Source organism: Sphaeramia orbicularis, chromosome 9, assembly GCF_902148855.1.
Source record: "Sphaeramia orbicularis chromosome 9, fSphaOr1.1, whole genome shotgun sequence".
Lineage (NCBI taxonomy): Eukaryota > Metazoa > Chordata > Actinopteri > Kurtiformes > Apogonidae > Sphaeramia > Sphaeramia orbicularis.
Genome location: NC_043965.1, coordinates 22,289,041 through 22,308,843, shown reverse-complemented (window position 1 = coordinate 22,308,843; position 19,803 = coordinate 22,289,041). Strand labels below are relative to the sequence as shown.

Genomic DNA, 19,803 nt, shown 5'->3' with positions numbered 1-19,803 from the left:
CAGAACAACTAAAAGCCTTTTGACCCATTTCTGTACGGGCAAATGGAACAGACAGCAGAATGCACTCATTTGTTCGAAGAGAATAATTTTCAGAATTTCTCTTGTCAATTAAGGAACAGATGTAGCCAGGCAAGCGGCCAAGTATGGCCTTGTATATAAACAAGTACCAGTGGTTGGTCCTTCTGGTGTTCAGAGCAGGCCATCCTACCCGCGAATACAGCTCACAGTGGTGAGTCGATGCTTTACAGTTGGTGATAAACCTCAAGGAAGCATGGTAGACACTGTCAACCTTCTGTAGGCACTGAGCAGAAGCACTCATGTATAAAACATCTCCATAGTCCAATACTGATGAAAAAGTCGCAGCAACTAGACGCTTTTTTACTTTAAAAGAAAAACACAATTTGTCACGAAAATAAAATCCCAACTTTAGCCTTAATTTCGCCACAAGGTTTTCCACATGTGGCTTTATCCATGAGACTTTTTTTTTTTGACTGAGTCGTGTATTTTGCTACACCCACCTACACCTTCTCATTTCCATCACTCCTTTATACTGTAACTGTTGCCTATTTTACAGTGATGTAACGCTGGGCTTGGTTAACGCAATGGACCCTTTAAGTCATTAGCAAAGAGCATTAATGAGCCTGGTGCTCGAAGCCCCCTGCAGACTTTAGAGTGTGTGATGTAGAAGGGATGAGGGCACTAATTCTCCAAAGTGCCCTAATAAGTAGAGGATTAGCAAAGCCTTCCATTAGCCAAAGCCTTGATGATGCTAAGCTAATGTGCTATAGCTAGAAAAGAGCATAGCGGCTAAAGCACCAGTTAGCATGACTGCAGTAATAGGGATGCGAAATGTGGATAATGCAGCTTATGATCCACTGCTGGCTCCAATATTGAACCACTTTTAATATTATAGAAGGAAACACATAGGCGTACGTACCGTAGACCCTGAACATCTATACAATGTACGCATAATAAATCCACAGGTGCACCTTCTCACATGCACCCACAGGCGTACATATGCTCACACATTAAGATCCCGGGCTCATTGGTTTTAAGAATAATGGCCATATCTCAGCAGTATTCTGAGACTTAGTGAAGTTTAATCACATATTGTTACACTTTAATTGATTCCTCAAAATGTGGACTTGCACAATGGGCAGTGAGATTAAAACTGCTTTAGCATCTGCTCATTAATCATCTACATCAATGCATGAGAAACCCGTTGCCTGAAATAACCTCAAAGCTATTACTAAAAAAGAAAAAAAAAATGTCCCTAGCTATGTATTGCCAATTAATTACAGAACAGGTTTAGTGTTCATTTTCTAGCTATTGCCTCTAAATTCCATTTTGCTACTAACATAACTGGAGCAAATTTAACACAGAAAAGTGACTTTCGGAATGGTTTTAGCTTTGTGATGTTTGTAATGCTGTGTTTAAGTCCTTTTTTTTTCTTTTGTTAACAAATGCATACTGTTCAGGATAATTAAATGACACAGCTTTAGATTTAGAGAGGCCTTTATATCTTAAAAGTAATGCACCAAGTACAATTAGGAAGGCTTTAAGTGTATAATTAAATACCATGAGCTGTGTAACATTAATAGACATCCATGCATAGTCTTTTTTTTTTTTTTGCTATAAGAGAAACATGTGTATTAAAGTATAAAATTAGTCTTTGTGAACCTATTTGAAATCCAGCTCATTAGATGGTTTTCACATACAGCAGTGAAACAGATAACACACCCGTACTGTACAGCTCTTACGTTGTATCCCTCACATACACACATATGCACCTACAGTCTTTACTCGGCTATTCTTAGTGCTGTGAATCTGTCTCCTCCAGCTTTCTCTGAAACTTACTTTCTTTGTCTTTCTTTCTCAGGCTTATTTTTGCACTGTCAACAGATTAGTCGGTGTGGCTTTATACAGGCTGACTGTGTGTGCTTTAGATTGTGCTTTCTTGCCGACGTACATTGCCATTGCAGGATTTGTATGTGCATGTGTGTAGACTGCACTCTCTTTAAACACTTTTTCAACACTTTGTTTCAGCCGGTGACTCCGTGACAGAGTTTTAGTCAGCTAAAAGTGGAATAAACACCCAAGTCTGGTGCTTAGCACAGAGTGAAGGATGCAGTTAAGAGCAGCATGGGGTAGAAGTGAGGGATGAAGAAAGAATAAGGCCCAATCCCAATTCACCCCTTAGCTCTCTTAACATCCAAATGGGTCATATCTGATGACCATGAAAAGATCAATTATTTACATGTATTGATAGGATTAGTGGATCAACGGGTATTACACTGTTTAGATCAGTAGATGTTTTTGGTCGCCAGTAGCTGTTCGGGTCTTTATGGGTTAAATCAGCGTTTTTCAACCTTGGGGTCGGGACCCCACGTGGGGTCGCCTGGAATTCAAATGGGGTCACATGAAATTTCTGGTAACTCATAAGAAAAAAAAAACAAAAAAACAAAAACTTATTAATAAAAACTATATGGTGAGTTGAGAGAGACAATCCCAATACATAAAAGACATGACAAACTGTGAAGCTGAAACTGAAGCACTGTTTATCTGTCAAATGTTCATTGTGGTCGGTTTCAGATGCTGCAGCTCTTTCATAATTCATAGTTTGAGTTCTTGTTTGTTCAGTATTAATTGTCAGCCTTGTAAATCCAAGCTGGACTGACTGTACATATCCTGACCAAGAAAAATAAAATTCTCACTTTGTGCAGTAATCTACACCTGGCTTTTCTGCCTCCGTCCATAATAATATACATTATATAGACTAAATGTCATCTAAAATTAATGTTTATTTGCAACATAGTATAGCAAACTATTACATGAACAAAAACAAATTAATTTTAGCCCCCCCCAAAAAAGTCTCCGATTTGAATGCCTGGGGTCGCCAGAAATTTGTGATGTTAAAATGGGGTCACGAGCCAAAAAAGGTTGGGAACCACTGGGTTAGGGGTTGAAACATTCCCCTATGAAATGGGACAACCCTTTGAGACCTGTTACGTCATTAGAAGTTATCGATGCCGCTGTAAACAGATGTGACAACTTTGTTTCCAAAAGCATTTTTCATGTCGTCAGTAGCTGTAACCATCTCTGTTCCATCGGCTTTGGTCATCTTTTTATGAGTATCAACTATAAACCGCAGAAATGAGACCTATAACACATTGAAACGGCATTAAACGGTTAATCAAATGATTAAGTTGTTTACGGAGAAAAGACATACATCTGTGTGTTTCTTTCATCAAACCGCTGCACTTTTTGGCTGTGTTTACTTCCATCTTGCCAATGATTCGAAGAGAATTATGGGAAATTTCTCCTACCCCTCCATTCGTAGTGTGGTCCTGAAATATCCCTCCACCTTAGCCCTTCCCCTTCGTCTAATTGAGAATCAGGACAACATTACCCCTTCATGTGAACGCACAAAATGGAGGGGTAGTGGTAAGGGGGAGAGTATAGATGAGCAATAGGAAAAAGAAGCAAGGACGAAATACTGATAGTACTGAGAGTTAAATGAAAGTAAGACCAGGCTGCGACAGGCAAAGAGGTCTGTGAAAAAAGGAATAAAGTTGTGATGAATAGGAATGAAATAAGATGGAGGTGGATATTTTTGTCGCCATGAGGGTAAACAACAGGGAGAAAATATTTGGCGAGTAAAGATGCTGAAAAAAGATTGGTAGGTGGAATGGGAAAGATGTTGCAGGAGGGGAAGTTCGAATAGAGGTGGAAAAATAAGGCCAGATGACTCCAAATTGAGGAACGTGTACAACATTCAGTGATGTTGTAAGGCAACAGAAATGAAAATCACTGCAAATACTGCAACTCTGAAATGATTGGGGCTGAAAGGTAAGCACTCAAAGGGGCTGTTTTGGACAAGAAGGCAGATAACAGGAGAGTGGGTTGAGAGGGTAGGAGGCAGAGGTGTTTTTGACATCACTAGAGGCCTGGGAAGGATGAAAAGAGGGAGGGAGGCAAGTATGGTGAAATAAGCACAGATAGTGTCTCAGAGCTGAGAGGCATTTGGACTGCAGAAACAATCTGGATCTAATCTCTATCGCACGAAGGGAACACACCGTAGTTGAATAACATCATACAGATACTATTTATGGAAACACACTTTTATAGTTTACTGGTGTATATTTGTTTACAGCGCACTGTTATCCCTAGAATAGTCTGGATGGTAGTAAGTGTAGACACGTACATGATAGTGTTGCTTATTGTTGTTACCTCCGCCAAGGAGGTTATGTTTTTGCTGCCGTTGGTTTGTCTGTCTGACTGTCTGTCTGTCTGTATGTCCATGTGCAAGATAACTCAAAAAGTTATGGATGGATTTGGATGAAAATTTCAGGAAATGTTTATACTGGCACAAGGAACAAATTATTAAATTTTGGTGGTGATCAGGGGGCAGGGGGTGTCTGCGCTCTCCGAGTGCTTTTCTAGTTTATATTGATTTAATGGTTATAATAGTACATGTGGCAGTGGGTCATTGTTTATTACTGTATCAGAAACTATATGTACTGTACCTCTGTAAGATACTGTATGTCTTTTCCATCACAAGTCATACAAACATCCTGGACTGTGTTATCTATTGTATACAGTAGACAGTGTGCTGCACTATACATAATCTATCTGTTTACATGACCTCAGATCATTTCTACATGTGGCATGAGATGGTTTTGAGGGGCCTCCTCTATTAAATGTTTGGTTTCACAAAATATTATTTTTACAATTAGCTGGGAAAGGACAAATGTGTTTATCAGTGCAAGTGGAAAATTGCTATGATGATGATGATGGTGATGATGATGATGATTCTTATTCTTATTCTTATTCTTATTCTTATTCTTATTATTATTATTATTATTATTATTATGTTGTAGTAATAGTAGTTGTAGTAATAATAAGGTCAGATGAGATAAGATGATACAAATAAGAAATTTGGTATTTATATAAATATTCATGTAAATATAGACTTAGAATTAAAATGAAATATTATTTACATATTTACATTGTGGTTGCACATGCACATGGTGTGATATGGGGGGTGGAGTGGGGGTTGCTGAGAAATGCTATATAGTCTGATGGCTATGGGGAGGAATGACCTGTGGTATCGCTTCATCTTTTCCTATTAATAATAATAATAATAAAAATAATAATAATAATAAAAGACACCCTTAACCTAAATGAAAATACAAAGGGGAAAACCTTATCCTCATGTTAATATCTTTCAATATCAGTGTGTGTCAGTGAACACAATACAATTGATACTTCTGTTAAATAAGATGGATTAACAAACTCTATCCATCCAAGATATGTGTTTAAGTCTCAGAGCCCATTTCCATTTTTCCAATCCATTTTGTATTGTTTTGCTAAATAAAATGTCCCTTTTCCTCCCCCCTCCTCCTCTCTTTCTCTGCCCCTCTCATTCCTGCAGCCTGTGAGTTGATGACCGCTGGTATCCTGGCTCTGGTCAGTTCTATCGGCTGCATGTCGGCGGGCAGCCTTCAGACACTTGCCGATGCCATGCACATCCCCCACCTCTTTATCCAGCGCTCCCCAGCGGGAACACCACGCTCCGCCTGCCCACCCACCAGTCGCAGCCCTGGAACAGATGACTACACCCTAATGGTCCGCCCACCTGTCTATCTCAATGAGGTCATCATGCAAGTGGTGTCTGAGTACAGCTGGCAGAAGTTCATACTCTTCTATGATTCTGATTTTGGTAAGATCATTTAAATTACTCTCATGTCATCTCTCTGTTCTTTTCATGTCAATACTGTTAAACTTCAAAATTTTATTATAACCCCACCCCCCGAAGGGCGGAGGCAATGGGGTATTGTTTTTGGTTCAATTTGTTTGTTGTTTGTTAACATTCTAGCAGCAAAAACTATTGGTTGAATTCATACCAGATTGGGTTATAGATTGCCAGTGACCCACAATAGATGTCATTACATTTTGGGAAAAGTAGGCCAACGTTCAAAGTTTTTATGAATTTTTAAAAATCTTTTTTCCTCCCCTTTGACTTATAATGGGCGAAATTTCACATGTCTCTAGTAGCAAAACTGTTGGTTGAATCATACCAAACTGGGTTATAGATTGCCAGTGACCCAGAATATATGTGGTTACATTTTGGGAAAAAGTAGGTCAAAGTAAAAATTTTTATGCATTTTTCAAATATCTTTTTTTTCCCATTTACTTAAAATGGGCGAAATTTCAATATCTATAAATCATCACTTTTGTTTAAATTTACTTCAGACTTAATATAATAATGGATTGGATTTATATAGTGCTTTTCTAGACTCCCAAAGCTTTTTAAATTATTGACCCATTATTCATTCGCTCTCACATTCACACTCTGGTGGTGGTAAACTACATTTGTAGCCACAGCTGCCCTGGGGCAGACTGACAGAAACTTGGCACATATATACAGGGTGGGGAAGCAAAATTTACAATATTTTGAGACAGGGATTGAAAGACAGTGTATGACCAATTAGTTTATTGAAAGTCATGAGAATTTATTTGCCACAAGAAAATTGACATAATAGAAAATGTTTTTATTCTATGTGTCCTCCTTCTTCTCAATGACTGCCTTCGCACGCTTCCTGAAACTTACGCAAGTGTTCCTCAAATATTCGGGTGACAACTTCTCCCATTCTTCTTCAATGGTATCTTCCAGACTTTCTCGTAATAGTTTTGCTCATAGTCATTCTCTTCTTTACATTATAAACAGTCTTTATGGACACTCCAACTATTTTTCAAATCTCTTTTGGTGTGACGAGTGCATTCAGCAAATCACACACTCTTTGACGTTTGCTTTCCTGATTACTCATATGGGCAAAAGTTTCTGAAAAGGTATGGATAATAGTGTTAGGTATGATTATGACATCAATACATGTTTGGTTTCAAAACAATTGACGTAGTGCCTACTGAGAAAAAACAACTAAATGTTCATTGTAAATTTTGCTTCCCCACCCTGTAGAGGCAGTTGATATGCTGACATCACCACACACACAGACATGATGACATCAGTTAGATCGATTCCAAAATAAGCTACAATACGTGTGAGGGGTGGGGTTTGTTGTGCCTGGCACCACTCATTCCGATTGCAATTGACGTGTCCTTTTCTGAATGTACATGGTTTCTTCTCTCCTTTGCATCAGTTACCTAATGGGGGAGATAAACAACAGGCCAAAAGACTCTTAGCAGGTCTAATATAGGAAACTGGTGTTGTGTGAATTCAGAATTTTTGTAATGCAATGGTAAAACTGTATTTGCTGCATGAAAGGACATTAGAAAGCTTCTGGATGCAGGGTTACATCAGAAATCCTGCTCTTTTCTACCAAAAATAAAACACAGCCTATCTACACAGCACATATGGATGCACATAAACACAGAAACAGACACACATACATATATGCATCCATCTTTATGCTAGTATCCACTCTGTGTGTATGCCATCTCATTTTACCCTCCTCCTCTGTCTCTATTCCTTCTCTTTTTCCAGTCCATTAAGTCTAAACATTAGACTAGAAACATCTATGTCCCTTTTTTTTTTTTAGAAGTGCCAGCGTATTTCTTCACTCTCTTAGCCTTGCTTCACTTTCGGCAGAGATATTGCTTCGCTGTTTTCTGTGCATGAAGAACATGAAGGTCAAAGAGTATCACATGAAGGTGTATGTTCATGCCTTTTAACTGTGTCATGCAAGTGGTGTCCTTTCCAACCCCAGCTCTGCTTCTCAAAGCTACACATAGTGCATCATTTAGTACCTTTTAACCCATAAAGACCCAAACAGCCACTGGCAACCAAAGCATCTACTGATCTAAAATGTTAATACCTGTTGATCACTAATCCTATCAATACATGTAAATAATTAGGATTGAGGAGATAACGTAACAACCAGTGTCCCATGGCAGTGTGTTCATTGTTTTTTGTAAATTGTCTGTAAAATCTTCCAATCAAAGATACCGGGGCTGCATTAAAACTGTTCCAGTTACTCCATGATTGACAGAAGCAAAACTAAACCCGTAGGTAACGTTATTTGGATTTCCAGCAAGTTTAATGCCTCTGCCATTTTTTTTTTCTCTTAAATCTTGATTTATACAGATCTGTCCTGCACGTCTGTACTGTGCTGTTGCCCATAGCACCAATAGCTTTTACGTTCAAACTGGTGCAGCTTCCAGATATGTCCACGTGAATTAACATATGTCCTCATTCCGAATTGATAAAAGGCAGTTTGTTCAGCATATACCCATTGGATGTTCAGAGGCTCCGTAGTGAATGTGGAAACACCATCTCTTCTACAAACATTGATTCACAAGTAAAACCCATCAAGTCTGATAAATGACAGTGGATGGAGACACTTGGTTTATGTTCAGTTAATGATATATTTACTGAAAAAGTCACTTTTCTTCAGTTTTATCTCTCTCTGATATAATATCCGTTGAGTTTACGCTGAGCTTTAATGAACATCTACATGATCAGTGAAGTATTAGTAAATACAAGATTTACTCTGCAAGATGCAAAATAAAGAAGATAATTTACAATAAATGGTGATTAATCACTTAAGAAAGGATAATAGAGAACAAATTCATTTGGGAACTGACACAAAGTAGCACTGGGTCTTTATGAGTTAAATAGCTGTCTTTTTTTGGGGGGGGGGGCGTTTGGTATATTGTCACAAACTTAAATAAAAGCAGATAAAATTTGCTCAGAACCTCTTCTGATCTGGTATGGATTCATCACAATGATCCAATGGTTACCTCTGTATTACTCAATGCATCATCTACAGGGGTTGGACAAAATAATGGAAACACCTTAAAAAATCAACAAATATAATTTAATATGGTAGGTCCGCCTTTTGCGGCAATTACAGCCTCAATTCTCCGATGTATTGATCATACAACTGTGAATTGTTTCCGAAATTTTAAGCCCTTCAGTTAGAATACCCTCCAACTCTTTTAGAGACGATGGCGGTGGAATTCGACGTCTTACTTGAATCTCTAAAACTGACCATAAATGCTCATAATGTTGAGGTCTGGGGACTGTGCCGGCCATACGAGATGCTCAACTTCATTAGAATGTTCCTCATGCCATTCTTTAACAATTCTAGCTGTATGGATTGGGCATTATCATCTTGAGGTGAAGGTGTTTCCATTATTGTCCAACCCCTGTATGTTCTGCCACTTCGAAGCTCATTTCAGCTCAAATCACACATGCAGGATATTCTTCTAATGCCATCAGATGGAGAGAATCACCCGTGACATCTCTAATAATGGCAAAATTTTATCACATAAAGAGCCATGCTGTATATCCTTACATAAGGCGATCCACTACTGATTTACTTCTCATAACAATAATGGAGCTCAGTTTCATTCAGTGCAGTCAATTAACACAATTAATGTGCTGTATGCATTGATCTCCAATGGAATCGCTGCTGTAGAATTGTTTTTCACAACAGTCTGCAGGCACAAATTCAATTTTCCAGTGCATTAAAGCATTTTATCAGTGTGCTGAATATGTCATATAAAACTATTTTCTACCTAGTGAGCTCTAAGCAGCCTATATTGGCTGAATATTGAAGAGTGGCTAATGTGATCTTCCTGTAAATACAGTCCCCATTCATTGGAAGCTGGTGTAGTAAATACTGAGGCCCGATGAAATGCAGAAAAACCATATTGCAGTTATTTTGACAGATAATGCGATTGCGATATGAGTCCTGATATTTGCAGGAATGGTAGCGTTTGCATTTTATATTCGCCGATGAAAATATAAAAATGATGATGTGATTTTTCCTTCATTTTTACAGTTAGAGAATATGAGTTATACGTCAGGGCATCTCTGTAGCGCCACAGTATTGCAATTTTGATATTTAAATTAATATTTGAACTCTTGTAAATAGCATTTTTAATTTTATGTCATGGTTTCCATCTGATTTGTTGATGTATGGAATGAGTGTTGGTATATCCAGGGTGGGATTTGTCAAAAAAACAGAGGGGGGGTGTTGTGTTTTTTTTTTGTTTGTTTGTTTGTTTTTTTTTGGGGGGGGGGGGCACAGTTATATATTTGGAGGTGTGGTCCATAAATAAGGTAACTAATGATGGCGTGAAACAAAAGTGAAACTTTACATACTTTTAACACCCAACTCCTGGGTTCTAGTCCTCTATTATTATAATTTGTCACCCACTCACCCCCCCCCCCCTTTACGGCACCCCAGTGCATGAGGACGTTCACAAATTCTGAGACTGTCGATAGTTCGGTTCAGGTGAACGTTAGTGCCAGTAATGTAGGATAGAGGTGTAAGAAAACTGAAAAAAATTAAATTCATTGAGCAGGAGTAGGGATGTAAAAACCAGAGGGGAGGGTTGATCCCCCCCACCCCCCACCCCCACTCAACAACACACCCTGGGAATATCCACAATGATATATACGTTTTTCCAACTTAACACATGATGAATATGGCGTACACATGATCCCAACACTAGAATGTCAGTGTTTAGAATGTATTACAAATCTTGGCAAACAAGAAAACAAGTGGCTCTGATAGCAGATATCCCTGACACTGTTTGCATATTGGCTTGGATATACTCAGCCTGCAGTTTGCTTTAAGCTAAAATTTGCATTTGTGTCAAAGCTGTTGAAGCTTCTATTACACGCCAAGAAATCAGGTTCTTTACAGCTTCGTATAAATGACTAAATCCTTGTGCTTGCAGAAAAAGTACATTTTATCTCAGATGTTAACCTTACCTCAGTCAATACTGAAACCAGTTTATTGTTTCACCGCTAACGACTCTTTGTCCAGATAGTTTACACCCAGGATTCATCTCCAGATCTCTAACAGTACAGAGATCATGCTACACAATAACCATTCACACATTTGCACAAGCACACTGAAACACACATGCCTGTACCCACTTAAGTCCCTCTATCCCTTCTGTGCTTTGTGACCACTGATTCAGCACATGGATCCTCTGGGTTTTGGCAGTGCTGCGCTCTCACCCACAGAAGGCCCTTTAAAGATATCACCATTGTTCCCTAATGGCCTCACCCCCCGTTCAAGGAGAGAAGGGAGAGCAAGAGGAAAAGAGAGAGAGGGGAGAAAGTGCCCGTGAGAGAGAGAGAGGAGAGAGAGGAGAGAGAGAGAGAGGGATGGCCTTTTAAGATGATAGCAATGTTTCCCAAAAGGCCGCCCTTCTGACAAAGGAGAGTTCTTTAGAGAACAGACATTCGAGTGTGTCCTCTCAAATGAAGCTACGGTGCAACTGTCCAATCCCTATTTTCAGCTCTACGGTGCGTTCGCGGACACTGAGAACACATGTTTCACTCTATTATCTCTCTCTCTTCTCATCCTAATTTATCTCCCTGCTCCTCCCTCCATCTTCTATCTTTCCTTTTCCCTTTTCTTCTCATTCCTGCTGTTTCTTTCTTTAAGTTATTTTAACCCTTTCCTCAGGTGTCTCGTTCACTATATTAAGCTGTGTTTTTTATGAGGTGACGTTGGCGACAGGTTCATGTCACCTGCTCAGCGACCTTACCACTCACCGCTGCAGCCATGCTAGCCTTGTTGAGCAAATAAGGAATAACACTTAGTGGTAATAACACTGTTGACATTAGATGATTTGTTTTGTTTTGCTTTTAGCCAATGACAAGTGGGGCCTGAGGCACAGCAATAAAAAGGTTACAGCTGAATTGAGAGCCATATTGAAAAGTGTTCGGCTGTCACTTGGGTGTGAGTTTATTAGGGCGAAAACACCCGTAGCTGATATTTTGAACAAATCTGCTTATTTAATACTAGAACTGCCAACCTTCAGCTGTTTTCAATTGTGCATTTACCATGTTTTAAGAACTACTGAAAGCCCCCCCCAGTTTTTTGACATTTCCTAAAATTATGGTTGTGTTTTGCTGTTCTTTATTAATAAGGTAAATCCAGATTTAAAAATACAGGCAGTTATTCCTTAGACCTACACTGGGCAAAAGTTTAATACACATGGTTTATGAAAATGGATTTTTGACACCATTTACATGTTTAAACATTCAACAGTTCAGTATTCATTAGTGAAACGATCAGAAAAACTATGTTTTTGTTTAAGAAGTATAACTTTGGCTGCACTTACACTTAGCATTCCTACTCTTGCTGGTATTGTAACTTCATGAAAATGAAGCATTTTGGAAAATTGGCTGACCCTGTTTTAGTTTAGAACCTCCAGGGCTGCATTGTAGTGTGGATGGCCAAAAATGCTGAAGTTTGGAATTAATTAATGATGTTGGCACCAAAAAAGTTCACCAAAGTTGAATTAGGAAAACAGTTAGGAAGCCTTACTTACAATCAGTATGTGAATGATTCCCTATTATAAAAAAAAAAAAAAAAAAAAACAAAAAAAAACAAATATCGAAAAGAACTATATATCTTTGGATCAATACACATTTAAATACAAGCATGTAAAATAAAGATATTCACTTGACATTTGACTAACCAAGGCAGTCAGTGGACCTGACCTGTAAAATGTCAGCTCATACTTTTATGTCTCTTGTCCTTTACCCAATATTGGACATAATAATAGAATAGTCATTAATATTTTAGCAGTAGTTTATAATTAAAACATTAAATCAATATGGTAAACTGGTGCTGCACCCATAACAGTGCATGGTCTAAATGTTCCATTTGTCAAAATGCATTGTGCCCAAAGACAAAACAATGTTCTGGACCTCTGCCATGTGCTGTAAATGTTGTGAGTTGGAATCTACTGCATGTTGTAGCTCATTGCTGTAGCTCTTGTACTTAAGACTCTCTGTTCTCTAATCAAGCACATTTACAGTTTTAAAAAACAATTTCATATCCTAAAAAATCTACTTCCTCCTAGCTTTAAACTCTGCGCTAAAAAAATTTGCTCATTAACAAGTAGCGTGTACGATGAGAGTGATCAAAGGCTCGTCTTTTTTTATGCTCTTTATGCAGTAAGTGTAAAAATGTCAACTGCTGCTTTTACACGTTCATACAATAAAGGAGAGTTTGTACCACAGTGTGGCCTGCTGATGTCACACTGACAGTGAGTGTCACCTCACCTTGTTTCATCAGGCTCTTGCTGGTGCTGAACAAAGGAAAATTCTTGACAGGGTAGATGGGGTGAGGCATTTAATGAGGCAAAAGGGCAATTACAAAAGAAGTGGTGGATAGAAATGATAAAGGAGTGCAAATAGGGTCTAAATGCACTCTTGTTTTGGGCATAGTGTATTAAAAATTCACTAAAATGTGTTGTTAAAGTAGAGAGGGATGTCAAATCTGACATTAATCTTCTGTGGATCACATGTAGAATGAGGAAACACAGTGTTTTTTTACCTCGCTCTACTGAATTTAAAATGTCATGTAAGGAGGATGCAAATGTTGGGAGGTAAAAGGAAATGGCAAAATAAATAAATAAATAAAAGCCCTGCCGAGATAGGACGGGAGAAATTTGATGATAAGGGCAGATTCAGAGGAACAGAGCAACAGATATACTCAAGAACCAAACAACAAAGATCTACAAGGTTATATACTGGGGAGGTCATGTCTGACTGTGTCTCCTCCAGGAGTGCAACTGTTCAGAGAGTGAAAGAGAGAACAAGGAGATAAAAAGATTCTCAATACATGAAGAACAAACATAAACAGTAAACAGAGAGGGGAAAGGGCATACATCTGAGGGCATAGCAGAGTTGGTAGGGTAGAGTAAAAGCCAGGCAGCAGATAAACATAAAAACAACTAAAAACAGCGGAAACCTTTCAGCATGCAACCATAAGTAACACTTCACAGGACACCTGAAGTAAAATGCCCTCACAATAAAAGGTTAAAAGAGAGAAAAGGGGAAAGAGAGACTACTAACACAGAACAGAGTGGGATATAAGGTTCTAACATCATTAAGAATATGGAGTTACTACAGACCAACAAGAGGAAATATACTGAAGGTCAAATCTGAAAAAACTAAAAGCTTTCAAAACACCAGATAGATGATACCCCTTCATCTTTAGCCAGATCACAACACGCGTTCATCCCTTAGACACTTGAACACCATCCTACTACTTTAGTCCCAATGACTTCTGTCTGGTAATGTAAACTGTGCATAATCTACAGTATATATAGGCCTAGCAATGAAAAATGAAAGGGCAGGAGTCAGTGGGTGGTGCAAAGAAGTGAGAAGTATAGACACTTAACGTCTGATAAAGGGAAAGGAAAACGGTATGTTTGGTGGTCCTCATGCAAAGCTAGGGTCGATTTGGGGAGATGGTGAAGGTAATGCACACCTAAAACGTGCCAAGCCTTCTGTAAAGTATTGGTTTTTTACAAGTGTTTGGTTAAGCTCTCTGCAGGACTGTGGAATGTGAAGCCAGGGTCTTTGAAGAGAAAACGTGAAAAAGAGGAAGAGAAGGAGGGAAATAAAGTAAAACTGTGGAGGAATGAGACAGGGAGTCAGATCTGAAGGAATAGATGATTTGGAGAGCACTCAGGAAGGCTACTATGCTTTTGGGCCTAAAGCACTTTACTTCATCATATGTGGAGGTAAACTTCGCAAGTTTAGGTTTAGATCTCCAGGGCCTGGTATTTGAATGTTTTCAGCCACATCTTGGAACTAGGAAAATTAATTCTTTGGACCTAGGCTTGCAGGCCTGTGTGCCATGAGAAAACTCAGTTTGTATTTTAAAAACCACTGCCTTTTGAGGCCATACAACAGTGAAATGCCTGGGGCAGGGAAAAAGATAGCCAAGGAAAAGGCCATCGGGAAAGACAAAGAGGAGAGATGATTTTGGTATACCTACAGAACAGGACGGAGTGCACGTACTGTAGGGGGGAAATAAACAGTAAAATAGTTATCCACTTCAGCAGGGGTGTACACATACTTCTAAGAGGTTGCAGTAACTCCAAAAGTTTCAGTTGGGACATTAGTGTTTACACCTTCAACTCAGGGTGACCAGGTGCTTACAAGCCACATGTGGGACAAGGAGTGTGTTTGTGTGGGACAATGTGGGACATGTAACCGTAATACTGAGACAAAGTCTAGATTTTTTATGTTCATTTTAATGTTGAGCATATAAATATGAATAACAATTGGATTTGGTTGCACACAGTATGCATATTTTTGCACTGGGCAGTTATTTTTACCTCCGCCAAGTGAAATGGCAGAGGTTATGTTTTCATCAGGGTGTGTCTGTTTGTCTTTTTGTCTGTTAGCAAGATAACTGACTGATGACATTTTCAGGAAATGTTGATACTGGCACAAGAAACAATTGATTAAATTTTGGTGGTGATTGGGGTGGGGGGGAGGGATTTGTCTTGGCGGAGGTCTGCGCTCTCGAAGTGCTTTTCAGTTTGCTTTTTTTTTTTTTTTTTACATGTTTCAACAACTTTTAACCTTTTTCCCATTCTTTCCTGTGGCAGCATCTTCTTTTTTTGTGCGTCTAAGGCTTTTGCCTCTGTTTTTGTGTATGTCAGTGGTGGAAGTCAGAAGGACACTGATGACAGGTTGGATGAACTCCTGACCCCATGTGTATGTTGGTTGATTGGCAGCGGACACAGCCAATGGTGATCGCGCTCTCTCAGCTATAAAATGAAAGTCAGGTTTGGAGAAAGGTGACTGTCCTGCACTTTGGAGAGCCAGAGCCAATCAAATGTGGGACATCATCTCAATTTGTGGGATATCCAAAAAAATTGTCATAATGCTGTGTAGTCCCACACAAAATGGGACAACTTGTCACCCTACTTCAGCTTAGTATTGCATTAGATATAAAAGGAAAATGAGAAAAAATAGACAAGCCTCTGTGGAATTAGATTTTGAAACAGAAAATTCTGTAAAGTACTAATGTAGCTTGATAGCGAGCTGATACTTGACCTTGTTTTATTCCTACTCACAAAGGAAATTTGTTCAGCATAGATTCCACAGTAGAAAGAAACTATGGAGACTAGCTGACCAAGCAAATCATGAACAAACCTAATACACAGCTGTGGTACCTGTAGATAACTGGCTAAGTGGATGTTGTTGCTGAATTCTTCTTTGTTACTTCAGTCGTCATTTTTTTTAGTTGAGTCATCAGCTAGGTCTGTCTCTTCCTGAATAGCTTTCAAACAAAAGTTACGAGACTGAGTTTGAAATGCATTATGCAGGAAAGGAGAGGGTGAAACAGACCAGGAGGACAGGAACATCTAAATCTATAAAATAAAAGTAGCAGTGCACAATCGCAAAGTAGCGGGGGGGAGTCAAGCTCAGGAAGTGAGGAAGAGAACAGGGAGGCTCTGACAGATTACCAGGGTAGGATAGAGGCTGAATCTCATTTGCAGATGCTGGATGTTCGTCTCGGCAGGTGGAATCTCTTCAATCAGTCCTTACAGTGCAAAGTTCAGTTTCCGTCTTCTTCCTTCTAATAGGTTTTCATAGTTCTGTGAATGCACAAATGGTTTAAACAGACCAACTACGAGTCCAAACAGACAAACTCGGTCATTTATTTTCTGATCTCTGTCCACGTCCTTAAGGTGTTGTTAAGTGCGGGACAACTTGCAAAGAGGAAAAATCGTAGTAATTGTTAATTTTGGGGAGTTGAGGTCACAATAAAAGAAGCTAGCAGCACACCGTTGTTGGGCCGGCTCCCAAGCATAAGTATCGACTTTACATGACACGGGGGCTACCACTAAGAATCGAATAAGTGTGTGCACTTTCCAGGCCCTCAAAATGAGATTCAGTCTGAGAGAACTGAGAGCAAATGATGGAAATGCAGTGGGGTTTCAGATGAAAAACCCAGGGAAGAGAAAGGGATGAGGGAAACACAAGCGGTGGGCAAAGAAGCGAAGGTTTCTGAACACAGACAGAGTGCCACTGAGCTGGTCGGTACATGCAGGTGAAATCCCTGCATGCTGTTGGCTGCTACACTACATTAACTCTAGCTTTCTCTCTGAGCCAGGATTGAGTGTTGAGAAGGAAAACCTGCCACATGGGGTAAAGGGACACACAGGGAGCCGTGCCATACAAAAGTAAACCTTGTTTTATAAGGAGTTATGGAAACCATTTCAGTTGATTGAGTTGTCTCTGTGCGGCGTCTCTTATAACCAAGGTGCGATTTGTAGGGGGGGATGAGGGAGATCAACCCCCCCCCCCCACTGGTTTTTACATCCCTACTGTTGCTCAATGAATTTCATACTCGGGGGGGGCAACCAACCAATTGAAATAACAGGCAGGTTATGACAGTTTTCTTACACCTATATCCTACATTACTGGCACTAACGTTCACCTGAACCGGACTGTTGGCAGTCTCAGAATTCGCGAAAGTCCCCATACACTGGGGCACTATAAAGGGGGGGGGGTAAATGTGACAAATTCCTGGGGCCCAGCATTTGTGTGTCCAGTGGATACAGGTTACAATTTGTGAAAATTTCGTGTAAAATCCGCTGTAAAATAGAGGAATAGAACCCGGGTTAAGGTTACGGTTAGGGTTTCACTTTTGTTTCACGCCAGCGTTAGTTATGTTAGTTATGGACCGCACCACCACCTATATAACCCCCCCCGAACTCCAACAAAAAAAGACAAACAAAAAAAAAAACACCCCCCCCTCTTTTTTTGACAAATCACACCCTGCTCTCATGAAGCAATAATTTATAGTGACATATTCTAGAGTTGAAGAAGCAGGAGAGAGAGACCGGTAGATAATGGAAACTAAAAAGTTTAACTTTGTGTCTTTGCATTGTTCGTATTCTTCCAAAGATAATCAACAGGTAATGTTGTACAAGCACTTCTTGAGGAAAACAAGCCTTAAACCGTTAGAGGGCACTCATAGAAATACTGTGAAGTTCAAAATTTCAACCTTAGTGTGTTATTGGAGGACCTAACAACACTTTATTACTTTTGTGAAAAGTTTCAAAATGTTTTGTTTTTATGTAGAAAACCAAGGTCAATCAAGTTACCATATCTGGTTCCTTACAAGTAAGTGGCAAAAAAAAAAAAAATCAAAGAAGCAAATAGAAGAAATACTAGAAAAACACATATAAGGTAAAAGAAACATGTATTTTAGAACATTAGAACATCACTTTTAGCACATTACAACATCAGTGCTGATCCAGACCCCTGTCCACATCCACATTCTCCCTTTGAACATCATTCCTTACATTAGTACCATTACTTCATGGTACCTAACAAAGCGATTACACTCATTATTCAAGCAGATGTGGACATTATAGACCCTGTAGACCACATTTGGCCTGAGATTGTTTCCTCACTGTCCTCACTGTAACTGTTGCTGTCTTGTAATGTATTCGGAAATTACCAAAAATAGTCACTTACCTGATAAGAAGTCACAACTTGAAGTCACTCGGGGTCACACAGAGAAGTTTTGAAAAATGTTGCCAAAGCCACTTAGGTGACAGTAAATAGCAAAACTGTAAGGCAGTCCTCCGCCTCAGATTAGGACGAAGAGGCCCGGCGCTGTGCGGAAGTCTTTGCATGGGGGACTCAGGAGGAGTGGTTGAGTCAGGTGACAGTACTTGAGGGGGAAAAAAGCTGTTGAGGTGATGGGTGATCATGGTGTTAATGGACCGGTACTGTCTCCCAGAGGAATGTTTCTCAAACAGATGGTTGCCTGGGTGGGCAAGGTCGGTGGCAATTTTACCCGTCTTTTTATCGGTTATGGTGTCCTGAAGCTCCTTGATGGAATGCGGCTGACAGCCAATGATCCGCTCAGCAGTGGGGAGTACATGCTGAAACCTTGTCCTTCGAGCAGCAGGAGGCAAGAACTCAAGCAAACTTTGATGGAGGGGATGAGGGTACTCCTGAATATTAATGTGAAAAATTGGACCAGGAGTTGTTGTGCTTTATATTTTAGCTTAAATATATTCCTACATCAAATGCTTTTTTTTTCTTTCTTTTTTTTTGGGGGGGGGGTATCAATATCTCTGTAAACTGACTGGTCTACATTACATCAAAATAACTTTTAGTTCTTTCTCAGGGTTTTTATGTTTTTGCATCTTAATGATCTGACTCTTTTTGGTCTTTTTATTACAAATAAACAGTTTATATAGAAAGATTTGTACAGTATGATTAATTCCAATCACAACATAAAGCTGTTAAAACACTTAAATGTTAAAATATGTCATAAAATAAGTTTGAGAAAGCCTAAGCAGCTCACAGGACTTTGATTAGACCACATATAGTAAAATATTTCACTATAATGGAAGTAAGGAAGTAAGGCGAATGCATTAGCAAAAATATAAAAATGGCAATAAAACACATTATACTTATCAAAACTAATACTTTTTTTTTTTTTTTAGTATATCTACGACCAATTTCTTCACCCGTCAGCCATTGTGGGTTAGGAAAACAGTTATTGAAGCTAAACCAATATGCGTCCAATTAAATGATGTAAAAATGCTATTATTGTATGTCTGCTGGATCACCCCATTGTAGCCAGCATGAAATCTGATTGGTTACAACTTCATTAGCTTCATTATGATTTATTTAATGCTCCAGAGGCTGCACTGTTGATTCTGAAGGCCTCAAGATATTTTTTTTTACCCGCATTCCTTTGTCCTTTTACTCATGATGGTGAAATATGATTGGACGAACACTCTAACATAAACATACACTTCTGTAAGCAGTGAACAAGAGAAAACCTATGAAAGAAAGAGATTAGACAATTGGGAATAATTTAGTACATCTTCATGGAACATAAAAAAATGTCGGATATAACTGTCGGTCAGATAATTTGGATTATTTAGGCCTTTATGATATATTTTATACTATGGTCTGTATACTCTATGCCAGACTATTGCATGGGTCCACTTTTCCAAACCCGCACC

The 19,803-nt window shown here is 39.1% G+C and overlaps 1 protein-coding gene across 1 annotated transcript in view; it reads left to right on the top strand.

Moving 5' to 3' along the window:
• grid2 (glutamate receptor, ionotropic, delta 2) overlaps positions 1–19,803 on the top strand; it is a 905,841-nt gene that overhangs the window by 556,648 nt on the left and 329,390 nt on the right. The window contains exon 3 of the mRNA XM_030143377.1: positions 5,435–5,722. Coding sequence (XP_029999237.1) covers positions 5,435–5,722 — 288 coding nt within the window. The remainder of the gene's footprint in view (positions 1–5,434; positions 5,723–19,803) is intronic.